Here is a 13,554-nt window from a genome sequence, read left to right on the forward strand (position 1 = left end):
TAGCTAATTGGCTGGTGTGCAGGTAGCTTGCATTCATTTTCTTTTTGAATATTTTCTGAACATATTCGTTACTTGATATGAAGCAGTGCATTCGCAGAATGGTAGGGTATTAGAGTAATAAATTGACAGTTTATGTACCACCGGTACCCAACCCATGCCCCTTCTGCCGAGATTCCAAGTCCTCACGGCTGCTGCTTTTTCTCACAAATCAGCACATGCCGACTGAGATACGGATCGTGACATCATATCCTGGCGAAAGACATGGAAGATTCAAGATTGTCACTCCACAAGGCACTTAAAAGCAATTGCAATTCTAACACCTAGAAAATGTCGACGGTACTTGCCTCAAAATTAGTGGAAGGCAGTTCACGCACCATTGCCTCTAGAATAATTGTCGTACGGAGTACGCGGAGGAAAAGAGGGCAGAGAGTGCAATATGAATTTGCGACCACTCCTGAGACCCGATGAAGAGCCAGACCTACTCTCGTGCGCGCGTTTGTTTGGTGGAGATACCCTCTTCTGTTTGGGAGATCTTGCCATGGCTGCCTTGCGGTTGTCCTTCAAAACCTCGGGAGTATCATCATCCTCCGGATTGTCATGCACCCCACTGCCAGAATCTGGCTCCACTACCAACCTGCTTTCACCTAATGGAGGTGGCGGAGTTGCTGGTGAACTGCGCCAACAGAGTGAACCCTCTGATAAGCGAGCACTTCCTTGAAACAACTTTATCTGCAAAATCTTTGGTCTTCTAATTTTCGATGCAACAGAGACGCAACGAGCACTTGAAGGATTTGGCCAGGGATTGCACACGTCCGGAAACCCACCCCATCCATGAGAGAATGGTTCCACTTCCACTGCAGATGGACGACATTCGGGTTCCTGATAATCGGGGACTAGAGGCAAAGTTTTTTCTCCTGCACGTTCTGATGCATTATTGCTCATCAAATCTACTGGAGGACTTGGAGACCCTCCATAATATGGTAAACTTGATGCACTGGATTCTCGTGACGCATAATATCTTGCAGGGAAATGAGATCTGGGTACATCACTTCCACTGCACAACAGGTAACACGAGGGAAGAACAAAAGCAATCAAGCAGTCCGCCCCATGTTAGTGTAAGAACTAACATAACAGTAGCACGTTATGTTGTACTAAATAAGATTACCTGCTCTTTCATCAAATGAATCATACCTTTGACCTAGGATTGATGGTGTATCAGGGGAAAGGTGTGACCGACGCTGGTTGGTGCTGACTACTGCTTCCCTCTTGAGATCTATGCCTTCGAGTATCGCACAAGATGGATCGCTCTCCCAGCTACCTTCCAACTTTTTATGCTCTATTTCGATGATTTCACCACAACCTGTAATACAAACACATTTTTCTTTTGGTGGCTCCACCAGAAAGTATGGGGGAAAAGAGTAGTGATAATTTTAAACGGTATCACAATGTTTTATCCCACAATATTGTCTGCAAACGCTTCAAACTACTACAGTGAGATTTATTTGAAGATTATTGCAGATAATTTCAGAACAGATTCCTTCTCCATCCATCTGCATAAAACTTTGTTAACAACCCAGCTTCCAGCATCTGCCAGATTTTCAAGGCTGCAAAAATTTTTAAATCCTCACCAAAATCTTGCAACTGGTGCATGAAATAAAGCATGCACCTTGTGTATGCTATCTTCTTCTATCTTTTGTCACAACCATCGAGGCAGAGATAAATATAATATTTCATCAACATAGAATTAAACTTGCAATATCTAGGTTGTATTATATGAGGAACATTGTTTTCTTCATAGCCCGCTAAACAATATTATACTAGTCAACATGAAGGTATTCCAGTTGTTAACTTAAGCAAATACATATACAAAGACATCACATTTTCCACATATTACAAAGCATGAAAAATAGCTACATTGAATCTTTATTCTCCAAACGTGGTGCAAAAGATTAAGAAAAAAAGATAGACAAGGAAAAGAAGACGACGACGACAACAAGAAAAATAACTAGAGTGCTGCAACAAATTGTTGACAAAAGCGGAATGTGTTGAAAAAGAAGGGTTGATGTTGAATGGACAAAGAAAAAGAAAAAGAAAAAGATGAGAGGAGTGCTATTAGCAGTTGCAGCCCCGGCTAGAGCAGGAAGGGGAATAAGCGGAGAGAGCAGTAGCACAAGAAAAAGAAACAGAAGGGAAAGAAAAATTTTTGGAGGTCCAAGCCCCCCCACCCCTCCACAAAGAAAACTTATTTTAATTCATATGTAATAAAAGATCCTCAAGATAAATTTAAACCTAATCATAATTGAAGAACTAAAGTGAAAAATATTCCTAATTTATTACATTATATGGGTGTGAGTCTTTCACACAGATCATACTAAAAAAACTCAATCAAATAAAAGCTCCAATTTAATTCAATATTTCAAATCAAACCAAGAGTTCTAATCAAAATACCAACAGAAAACCCCTCTCTTAAGTCGGATGCCATCACATCTACAAGTGAGATAAGACCATCCTGACATATGCTACATCATCCCACTCAGTTAAAAAATTAAAAATTACACAAAATAATATCTCTAAAAGGAAAAAAAAATCAAATATTTGCAACGAATTCTCCCATGTGGAGAAAACTGTAATAACTTGTGATCCAAAAGACACAAGAACTTGCATCTAGTACATTATCCTCTATATATTTACCATCTGCTGGTGAACGATGGCGATATAAACCAATGTCTAGAAATACCTCATCATAAACATCATCCAAAAGACAACCACGAGATAATAAACAGATTCTTCTAGATTCCTGGGCAAGCGGGTTTATTGGGATAGCTTCAAAAATAAAAAATCATTCTATTGTTGCAATAGACACATGACTCCGACATAGCATAGAAGAAATCCCTCTGAATCAGCATTATGATAAATGTTCCATGCTTATCACCATTAATTCATCATTATTTAACAGTCCAGCTATAAGAACTTAATAACCCATCAATAAATCTATTCACCAAGTCATCATAGGAAACCATTCTTAAAGTAACTTGAATTCAACCAATTTACATTCTCTTGAAAGATACATTAAGCAAATGCCTAGGTTCATCTCAATTAGTTCAACTGCCCATGGAAAGGCTAGTGTTGTCCATCAGTATTCTTGTGCTGATGTCATCATGAGATTACCAGACATAAAGTCCATCTCAAACCTAAAGGATGCTAGCGTTACTCCACAACTGCAAAAACTTCTAATCGAAAAAATATGACGCTGAGGAATCCAACTCCACGACCATTTAAGCACAGGCAACTGAAGTTCATGTGTTGAGTTGGTTTCAGTGATTATCTCATCAATCTGTGATAATCTTCTTTCTATTGACGTTAACATATGGACTGATAACACATAATACGCAAGTTTGCCAACCTTAAATTACTTGAACACGCATACCTAACCCAATTAATCTACCCCAGCTCAGCTCAATCAGACCCAACCTGAATTTAGCTTAACCTGTAATGCAGTCAATTCAGGTGGGAGGTAAGGTCGTGTTGGATAAGGTTTGGAAGATATAAAGGTTAGGCAGGTTAGCCCTAGCCTTCAACCCGAACGAACCTGCCCACATTGCAGCCTTACAGAAATAGTTCCCTAGGCTCCAAGTCCGAAAAAATTGACAATAAGACCCTCAATGTTGTATGGATTAGATTGCACCATAAAGAGCACCAACTGCATTAGATTAGCATGATGGGGAGGTAAGACTAGACTAAGGTGAGGAAGGACTAGGTCAAAGGCAGCTATAAAGTTGTGTAGATTATGAATTAAGTTGTGGAAAACAAACCAAGATGGTACAACCATGTACATTGACACTTGCATATATAGTTCTAAGACCTTGAAAAACTGACAACCCTCGGTGTTGTATGGATTAGATCATTTACACCATAAAGAGCGCCAACTGCATTAGATGAGCATGATGAAGAGGTAAAACTAGGATAAGGTTGGAAAGGAGTATATGAAAGGAAGCTTTAAGTTGTGCAAATTATGAATAAAGTGCGGAAAACAAACCAAGATGGTCCAAGCATGTGTATTGAAACTTTCGGAGGAATATAGCTCAAGATGACAAAGTATATAGCTCCAAATTGGAATGAATGATGAAGAATTGCAAAGCCATTCAGGAAAGATGGAAGGCTTGACACTACAGTTAATCAGTTATCATATTTATGCCTTCTTTTTTCTTACAATAACTTCCAGTAATGTAATTTTCAGCTTATCACAAAAAAGTATTCTTTTACATGTGTAATATTATATATTATTTGAACCAAATAAAAAATGACAAAATAAATTTGTCGCCACAATAAAGCATTAATCATATCAGAAATTAGCTACAGATGTAAGACATGTCTTTTGTTTCTCTTGATGCAGTATTTTACCAATAATAGAGTAAGCAAATGACCCAAATGATGCCCTTGTCTTGTCTAGCTACCGTAAAGCTCTCTTATTTTATCTAGTTTGAGCAGATGTCATAATGGCTGCTGCATGGATTACAAAAGCATCTCTACTTTCAATTTCTGATGCATGAAATGCCGACACTTCCAAAACAGGCCAACATGAAAGCAATTCTCTTACTATTCCTATTGACATAGTACTCGATATCACATAACAAACATCTGGGAATAAGATTTGAGCAGTTAGGTACCCACTGATTTTACTGGAAATCTGGATCAGTTAAACTAACGGCTGTTGCTCTGGTTACAGTACAATGGCTACTTGATTTTAGGAGGCAACACAAAATTAGTTTCAAGTTCTTACCATCTTTCCTGCCAAACGTATTCTTACAACCTTCACATCGGCATCCAAACGAACAACCAACACCAGCCTTCAGGATAGAAATAATTAGAAACAAGTATTATTCAAGATGCATATAAAGAAAAGAACAAATAGCTAAAATTTCATGCAACTGCTCAAGAAACCTGATAGCATTCACAGTATTTTTTCAAGCAAAGTGACTTCTTGCAACTGCATCCTCTTTTATGTCTGGCTGAGGCTGGTGTCATGTGCTTATTCTCCTGCAGAATGTGACAGCTTTAATGTTATTCGCCATGGGAAGGAATGACACATGATGCACAAGCAGGCACAGTAAGGAAGTTCTTACTCCATCATCTTTCAGTGGATTGGTGACCTGCAGGACAACCTTAGGAGCAAAGGCCAGTGGATTTCGAGATTCTATCTGTTGCCTGGCTGCATGAACAGTATCTTCATGTTCAGATCTGTTAAAGCACTCTTGGCATGCACAAGCTTTGGTGCAAAGTGTTCCAGCAGCAAAGCAGTCACAGTAGCTGGAAAAATAAGATAAAAAGAAGGCATGAACTTATGACCAGCAAAAAATCATAGATTTATCTCAATACAAGATTCAAGAAACACTGACAGTTTCAGGCACTTTGATCTCTTACAGTTGCAATGCTTGTGCCCATCATTTTCAGGTGCCCTTTTCCTGGACATCTCAGGTTCCAAATAACAATGAAACAAGTTATAGGAGTGGGAATTATACCTAGAAGTGGAGAAAAAACAAAATCAAGTGTACCAACATGAACACACTACCTCTTCTTTCCAGGACATGTTTGAGTTGACTCCATGGAACTGCTAGCACCATCTGAAAGTGGCCTTTTCATATTACAAGAAAGCATGTAGTGATCAATAAACTTGGGCTGCAGAGAGCTTTGAAGAGGTTTGGCATCAAGTGGAGGTTGGTAACTAACTGAAGAATTTGGCAGTTTTATTTCCTGATTCTCTAAATTTTGCTCTTCACTGTTTCCATTGGCAAAATTATTCTCCAAAATCACAGTTAATATAGCTGAATCCTGTCCTTTTAAGCTCGTTGAAGCTAAGTGATTCTTTAACTCTTGTGAAACCTCACTATTACCCCCCGAGTGTGACTTCTGTCCTCGAAAACTTGTATCATGCATGTTCACATTACAGTTGATTGATCCTGAACTTCCAATGCTATTTAAATGAAAGCCAACACCAGATGGCTTAGGAGCTCTCGCAGGGAAGCTTCCCTTCTTTTGGCCTGAGCTATCAATCTTAAGTAGCAATCTGCACAGAAAATTCCCAGAAAAAGATTGAACCGATTGCTTGTTACTGGAGGTTGCAGCCGATTCTGCATAAGAAGCACTTATGGTACCCATGTTCAGAGGAGTTGCTGGTGACTCTGCATTGGACACATCATTGGTGGAGTTCCTAGAGTTTCCGATGCACACAGCCTCAAATTGAAGATGTTTGCGCGTGCCACGTTGATGTTGTGTACCCTCCTACATTGATTATTATAATCATTTAAATGCAATAAAATCTGAAAAGTATAGCAACCGAAAAAATGAATCTAGTACAAATAGCTTTGAAATTCCCAAGAACTATTGGACCTCACATCTGATGAACTCAGAAAAGATCCTCCTATGCAGTGAAGATAACCCATAAAAAATAAAACTGAACAGCAATGCAAAACTGAGGATCATATGGTTAAAATTATGAAATGTTAAATCAGTAAATCTGTAACTATTCAAAATCTAATTTGGAATTAAGCAAGTAGATATCAGCATGATGTTTTTGCTTAAAACATTCTACTGAGAATAAAGTAAAAATTCTCGAATGAGTTGGGTATGCTTGCAAAATTAAATTGCAAAAACAAATAGTCTATTCTACACCAAGTTCTGTGTCAAGTTGTTACTGTCAGTAGAATAATGGGAAGAACGAAATCATTAAGAAATACGGTCATCATAAACTACTAAAAGTTCAGTTTCAGGCCCAGCAACTCACAGACCCAAAAAAAAATCTTGAGCCCAAGCCTGAATGTTTTCTGGCCAGGCCTTTAAGATAGCCAGAGCAGGCCAGCCTATTGACACAATATGCTTCCTCCTCTCCTTCCCCATACTGGATTCCTAATAAGGGAACAAGATTCCTAACAAAAGAAAGGTTTAAAAAAGTTAAATCTTCTAACTACCAGACATGACCCTAGTCCTAGAAAGCATTAAGTGATCCGAACCTAATTATTTCTTATAGAACCGCATCTGTCCTCGCAATAAAATGCAGGGCTGCTATCTCGAAATACTTCAAGAAAGGGAAGGACAATTACAAATTTTATGAAAATGAAGTTGATAAATATATACCGAAAAAGAAGAATAAAGACAATGGTGTCATTGAGTATCTCTGAACATAGAAGAAAGCATACTAACAGAGAAGCTCTTAACAGGGACAGTCAACTCCAATATGACCCATAGACACAAGAGAAAATACAAATTTATGATTTTCTTAAATTCTATAATTCAAGTCAAAATAGCATGGCATCAGGAAGGGGTACATTCTCATTTTATGAGGTTCATCAAAAGATTAGTCAAAGGTGTTCACATACTGATTGATAAGGACTGGCTCCAGTTCAAGTCCAAGCGCAATAGAAATTGGGTCAACCTTGCACCTTTGATATTAAACAAATACAAGCTAACAATAAACATGTTTATAATCACAGATTATTCTTTCAAAATTAGGAGGAAAAAAAGTCGCTCAACTAACCCTCAAATTGATTGATTTTTCTGCTAATTTCAAATTATATACCTTCTTATAACTTCCCCACATCCATCATTCCATTTCTTGCTCTCATCATTGTTACTTCGCACAGAAAAAAGGATACCGTGACCTTGAAGACGGACAAGCCTACTTATTTCAATAACCACCACTCCAAGTTTGTGAGTTTCCTCAAATTATTCCTATACTTTTCCCTTGTCCCTCATTACTTTTTCATATTTTCTAGATTATAACCACCACCAGAATTAATCGTGTCAAGCCTGTGCTTTTGAAAGTTATATATATATATATATATATATGAAACCGATAATAAACATGTGGCTATTACTAGTTCTTTCAAAATTAGGAGGAAAAAAGAACTACTAATCTAACTCTCAAAATGTTATATACCTTCCACCTTGCACACATCCATCATTCACTTTTCTTGCTTTGCCTGTTGTCACTTCACATATTAAACAAAAGGCGTCCATGACCCTAAAGGCACCCAAGCCTCACAACTTCAATCACTATCTCTCCAAGTTTGGGAGTTTCCTCAAACTTCCTATTTATTCTGTACACTCTTCCCATGTCCTTCATTATAATTTCATATGCTCTAGATTATAAGCACCGCTAGAGTCTGAGCATGAGATAAGGTAGTTTGGTCAAACTTGAAGGTTGAAATTAAGGATACTTTAAAGGTTGCAAATAAGGACCAGTGCCTAAAATTTTTGGCATCAAGCCAGGTAGAAGCAAAAGGTCAAACTAAGTCATTGATAGTCCTACACATAATTATCCATTACATATTCTTGTAAGCTAATACTCATGTGTTCCCCTTTTCCTTTCGGTGCAGGAGACAGGGGGTTGAAATGAACTTCCTATGCAATGAATAACCAAAAGATGCTTTGAGTAAAAGAAAGTACTTATCTTGTTAGAGATCAAGTTCCACGAATAAGGTGAAATATTTCATAATATAATAGGCATCATCAACACAAAGCATATGTATAGAACAACAAAGGTGAAATTGGTGACCCTAGACATAGCATTAAATGGTTCAGACAACATTTCATCAAGTGCTTATAAAATTATCCTTCACAATTTGTGACAAGTCGCACTAAGGCAAGGAAATTCCTTCAAAACTAACAAGAAGCCGTCAAATATTTCAAACGAAATATTTTGGCATCTACTGAAAAACTCTAAAAAGTATAAGAAAAATTCTAGGCACCGAAGCTCCAAGCATTCATAAACTAAGAAATTAGCAAGTAAGAATATATACATATATATATATATGCTGTCAAATCATGTGCAGCAACTAATTATATAATGAAGCCTCTCAGAACTCAAGACTTTATAAGATGGATGGCAGCTGAACATAGTTTGTCACAGAGAGCCAGCCTATTTATGTTCTGAAAGTCGTTCCATCCCTCTAAGACTGTTGCTTGATATCAACTTGATTTGAACATTTCATGGCTAAAAATTAAAAGTCTCTAGAAATAAAACCACTGCAACATGGTGTCGAAACTACCCATGATGAGTCAATCCACTCCAATTCAACATCACACTTTGAATTGTGGGCAGGGTTTATTGTTCCCTTGCCCAAAGTTTGTTCCTGTTTGCAGTTTCATTCCTGCACCAGCTTGTAAGATTCAACTTCAGCATCTCGTTTGCTCTAATATGTTCATCCAACGATCATGTCCATTCATAACTCCTGATCACCACAAACCCCTCACGTGCAAAGAACTTTAGTCCATGGATAAAAAATCTTTATTGAAAGTTTCAAGATGTTTTCTTTTGCCACCATCCATCTTTGCATGATTGGGCTTTAGATCACGTTGTTCCAGGTTAATCTTTGTTGAAGCAGTTGTTTTGAACATGGAAAGCAAAAGCATTTTATTGGAATGTTTATCATGTACAATTTTACGATTAGCATGACCATAAGCACCTTGTCACTGGATAAACATCACACCAGCACCCCCTGGCCATCCTCTTGCAACAAATATCAGGAAGTTAGCTAGCTCAATTTATAACTCACAGAAGGTGATATGACTCTGGATTGTTTGTCATGATCTAGTAAGCTTGCTAACCAGATACTATTATGTGATATTTACACTGCGCAATTCAAAGTCCAGAGACTGAGGGCTCCTTGAATGCATGATAGGACATACATTGCAAAGCTGTATAATGCATGATAGGACATACATTGCAAAGTTGTATAGCAAATTTTGAATATCATGAGCATTTTGTTCCAAAATTTACATGAGTATAAAATGGATGAGCATAATTGAATTATATAACCTTATTACGCTAGATTGGAATGAGAGTGCACAAATGTGTTGTAAATGGAAATTTTGCAGAAAAATACATAAAAGTGTTGATGGCAGATTGAAAGAAGAATATTAGCATGATTTTCAAATGTAAGTATCAAAGACATATCAACAAGGATTTCACCAAATAAAAAAGATTTTTTTAATTCAAATAGAATTACACAATAAGGCAAGGATAATGTCCTACTTTACTAGTCTGGTTTGGAAGCTTAAGGCATGCAATATAAGAGCTCATATGTGCCTCCTAATAATAAGGAAACTGGTTCTCAACAGATACAATGTGCATTGTTCTCGAATCATCAACATGCTTGTCAACTGCCTGAGTGTCCTGAAGAGTTTCTGGTAGCCATTGAGGGGATGAATCTAGCTCACCCCATTTTCCAGTTTCAGCAAGATCCTTATTAGCATCTTCTGTTCCATTGGGACCCATCACTGAAGTGGTAGGGTTTGCCTTATTAAGGTCCACAACATCGCCATCCTTATTCTTTAAGCCAAAACAAGGATAACTTGCCGCATTCTGATCCATTGATTTTGGCTCGTGATGGGAGCAAGTAGCTACTATGCATGAATCCAAACCAATATTGACATCAGTAGAAACCAGTCCTGGATGCTCAAGTGATCTCTCATTAATTTCCTTGGCCTCATCAGCCATTTTCAACTTGCTTTCATTTTGAGCAACAATGCAAGCTGGTTCTTCTCCAGCAGGGCCCTCTTTAGCTTGATGTGATGAACCTAAACTTTCAATAGATTTAGTAACCATACATTTCTCGACATTGGAGACATGAATCTCTGCATTGGTTTCCTTGGTGCTTGTAAAATCAGTCTGTAAAGCTTGAGGAAGATCAGAAGCCTGCTCAGAACACAGATCAGGTAAATCAGAAGAAGTTTAACACTCCATGGAATCAGCTGTACTCTCATTCACCAAAACAGATGGAGTAATAGGTTGCAATTGGCGAAAATCCTCCTTGCAACATTTCATTTGTATTTCATTGACACTAGTACAGTCAGCCTGTATTGGTTCAGGCACTTCGGCAGATTGTTTCGAACAAAGATCCAGTGAACCAGAGGGGTTGTCACAAATTTCCAAAGGATTTGTGAGAAAAGCATCAACACAACTTGAAGGACTGCTGCAAGGTTGATCCTGGGAGTCACAATCATCGTCACATTCTTTCTGAGTGCAAGGGACAAATTGAAACATCGATGTTGAGATAAATGGTCCATTAATCTGTGCACTTTCTGAGCATGTTGTGGCATTATAGGCATACACAGGATGAAACTTCTCGGCACCATTCAGGAAGAGATGTTGAGGTCTGGATAAGAACAACAGGCGTAATAAGACGATTTTAATCATCTAAAACTATTCTGCCTAGATAAGTAACATCTAAAAAGACTGATACCTTTTCAGTTTTCTAGGGTGATTAACATGTGGCGATGTAAACACAGGTTCTGGGGATGGAAAATTGATATCTCCATAAGCCGGCACACCAAGCTTGGCATTGACTAACGGTATAGGAGACAAATTACTAACATAGCTGGAGAAAGGAAAATCCTAGAACAATATGATAAAGGAAAACCCAGATCAAAAAGGCCGCAAAACAAGGGAAATTCAAATCGCACTTCACCAGCTTTACTAGCATCACTAAAGGCAATGAAAACTCTAAGGCTCATTTGGTTCACGGGAAGAATTTTTCCAGAAATGTTGTTCCTGAGAAGAAGATTCCTGAAAATATGATGCCTGGAAAAATGGTTTTGGTTGATCATGGCAAAGTTGCAGTTTCCAAATTGGCTTATGTTTAGTTGAACATCTACTTTACTAAAAAAAGTTGGATGAAATACCTATTATACCCTTAATAAAGAGAAAGTCCTTACCATGAATTTTGATGGCTTAAGGGTACTTTTGCGCAAAAAAAAAGACCCTAATTTCCAACCGGTGGGAAAGTACCTTTGCTATGTCCCCCATAGGTTTTTTTTCTCATAAAACATAGGAATCTTATTTTCACGGTAATGCTACTTTTCCATCTCTCATCCTTGAAAACTCCAACCAAACAAGAGGCTTTTTTTTCCCTTGACCACACTTTCCTTCCTTCTTTTCCCACGAACCAAATAAGTCCTAAGGAAAATCACCAACCGCTGATTTATATAGTCTAAAATTGTGGTCACTATAATTTAATTGTGTATTAAATGCATAAATCGAGACAATTGGAAACTTGCAAAACTTAAAAGAATATCTTTTCAGTAAATTGTTGGTGTGTTACAGCAAACTGCAAATTTTCAAACTAATAAATAGCAGTTTTATGTATCAATGACCACTAACCGGAACCCAGAGCTACAAACTGAAACAATGAAGGGAGCAAGATCTCCAGACAAGCCACAACCACTCTCAAAGCACATTTGTTAAAGAGAACATAAAATAGTAACTATTTTGAGAAAGGCAATTCGCTAGGAAAACAACTAAAGGAAATGTTGGGTCTATTCTTAAAGATCATGCAACTAGATTCGAGAAGACATGTGATCATGCAAGTAAAAGAACTTTCTAAAACACAATATAAATATTAACAAGCATCCAGAAACAGACCCCTACTTAAAACACCACAGAAAATTAAAAATTCATACTAAAAACAAAAAAAGGGACATTGTCAATGAAAAATACCACCACTCTACCCATGAAAATGTCACTTGAAAATTCTGTTCCACATGTGGAGATGTCAATGTTTAAACCTACACCAATCCCGTATTGCATTGAAATCCTCAAAAGAATACCCAGGGATGGGGTGCTTAAAGAAGCTTCCCGATGAAACCCTAGAACAACTAAAATCCTCTACATCCATCTCAAAACCCAATTTCAATCAAAAGATATCAGTTCAAGATACACTCTAAATTCGATCCAAGAACCATCAACCCAAAATCCAAAGACTTAGTTCCCAAATTAAACCAAAAAAAAGAAAAATAAATGAAATAGAGATAATAGATTCGAAAGCCAGAAATACCGAGATCTTTCATTACAAATAAACGAGGATGGTAGAGATGGAAAGCAGAGCATCTAAGCCACCGCAAAACGAGGTAAAAAATGTAGAAATTGACACAAGAAAACACGATACCATTCCAAAAAGGCCAAGCATCAGATCTTTCCGAAAATCGCAAACAGACAACAGATTTACGGTGGGAGAAAGGGAGAACGTGAACGAAGATACCAAGAAGACGGATCTTGGAGAACGGGGTGGGGGAGGGAGGGAGGGAGGGAGGGAGGGAGGGAGGGGGGGGGGGGGGGGGGGAGAGCGAGAGAGGGCAAAGAATGTACCTGAACCGCGGGAGGGGCGGTGAAGGCAGGCTTCGTGGGCTCCGGGGAATCCATTGGCATTAAAACCCCAATGCTCACCTCTCCGAGTGCGGCCTCAGCGAAATTCGGAGGCTCTCATATTATGCCGTTTTTTCTCTGTTTTGTCTTTCTTTTCTCTTCCTTTATTTTTCACTTCTATATTTCTTTTTCATTGCTCTCCGTCTCAAGAGGGAACAAAAAAAAAAAAGCCGAAGACGGCAAATAGGCGATTAAATGGAGAAAGGCGGGAATGCCCGATAAATTGACGCGTGGACGTGAGGATCCGTGCCAACGTCCGCGGCTGGCGCCCACGGGGCGTGGAACAACCCGGGCCTTACCAGTTTGTTGCACGGCAGAAGCCTAGGCATGTCATTGCCTTGAGCCCCACTTCTTGG

At 38.3% G+C, this 13,554-nt stretch overlaps 1 protein-coding gene and 1 long non-coding RNA gene across 3 annotated transcripts; one reads left to right on the forward strand and one right to left on the reverse strand.

Annotated features, from left to right (window-relative positions):
- Nucleotides 1-13,325, reverse strand: LOC103703858. 2 transcript variants are annotated; one of them, XM_039130505.1, is made up of 10 exons: nucleotides 13,142-13,325; nucleotides 10,031-11,153; nucleotides 5,570-6,279; nucleotides 5,397-5,462; nucleotides 5,124-5,307; nucleotides 4,942-5,037; nucleotides 4,781-4,847; nucleotides 1,192-1,360; nucleotides 345-1,054; nucleotides 1-249 (listed from the first exon to the last, which is right to left on the reverse strand). In XM_039130505.1, the coding sequence occupies exons 2-9, from the start codon at nucleotides 10,076-10,078 to the stop codon at nucleotides 367-369; spliced, it is 2,028 nt and encodes a 675-aa protein (XP_038986433.1). In that variant the 5' UTR covers nucleotides 10,079-11,153; nucleotides 13,142-13,325; the 3' UTR covers nucleotides 1-249; nucleotides 345-366. The 2 variants fall into 2 exon arrangements, with proteins under 2 accessions (XP_038986433.1, XP_038986434.1); XM_039130506.1 differs by lacking the exon at nucleotides 13,142-13,325 and having other exon boundaries at nucleotides 10,031-11,679.
- LOC103703851 lies at nucleotides 777-1,461 on the forward strand. Its single transcript, XR_603500.2, has 2 exons — nucleotides 777-1,115; nucleotides 1,220-1,461. It is a non-coding gene; the product is annotated as an uncharacterized LOC103703851 (long non-coding RNA).
- Nucleotides 13,326-13,554: the final 229 nt, after the last annotated feature.

This window comes from Phoenix dactylifera, chromosome 9, assembly GCF_009389715.1.
Source record: "Phoenix dactylifera cultivar Barhee BC4 chromosome 9, palm_55x_up_171113_PBpolish2nd_filt_p, whole genome shotgun sequence".
In the NCBI taxonomy this organism is placed as follows: domain Eukaryota; kingdom Viridiplantae; phylum Streptophyta; class Magnoliopsida; order Arecales; family Arecaceae; genus Phoenix; species Phoenix dactylifera.

Coding starts and splice junctions, on each gene's coding strand:
- LOC103703858 (XM_039130505.1), bottom strand. CDS start 10,078: ATGAGCTCTTATATTGCATGCCTTAAGCTTCCAAACCAGACTAGTAAA. Junction 6,280..10,030: donor TTCCAAACCAGACTAGTAAA/GTAGGACATTAT, acceptor TAATCAATGTAG/GAGGGTACACAACATCAACG. Junction 1,361..4,780: donor TACGTTTGGCAGGAAAGATG/GTAAGAACTTGA, acceptor TTTGTATTACAG/GTTGTGGTGAAATCATCGAA.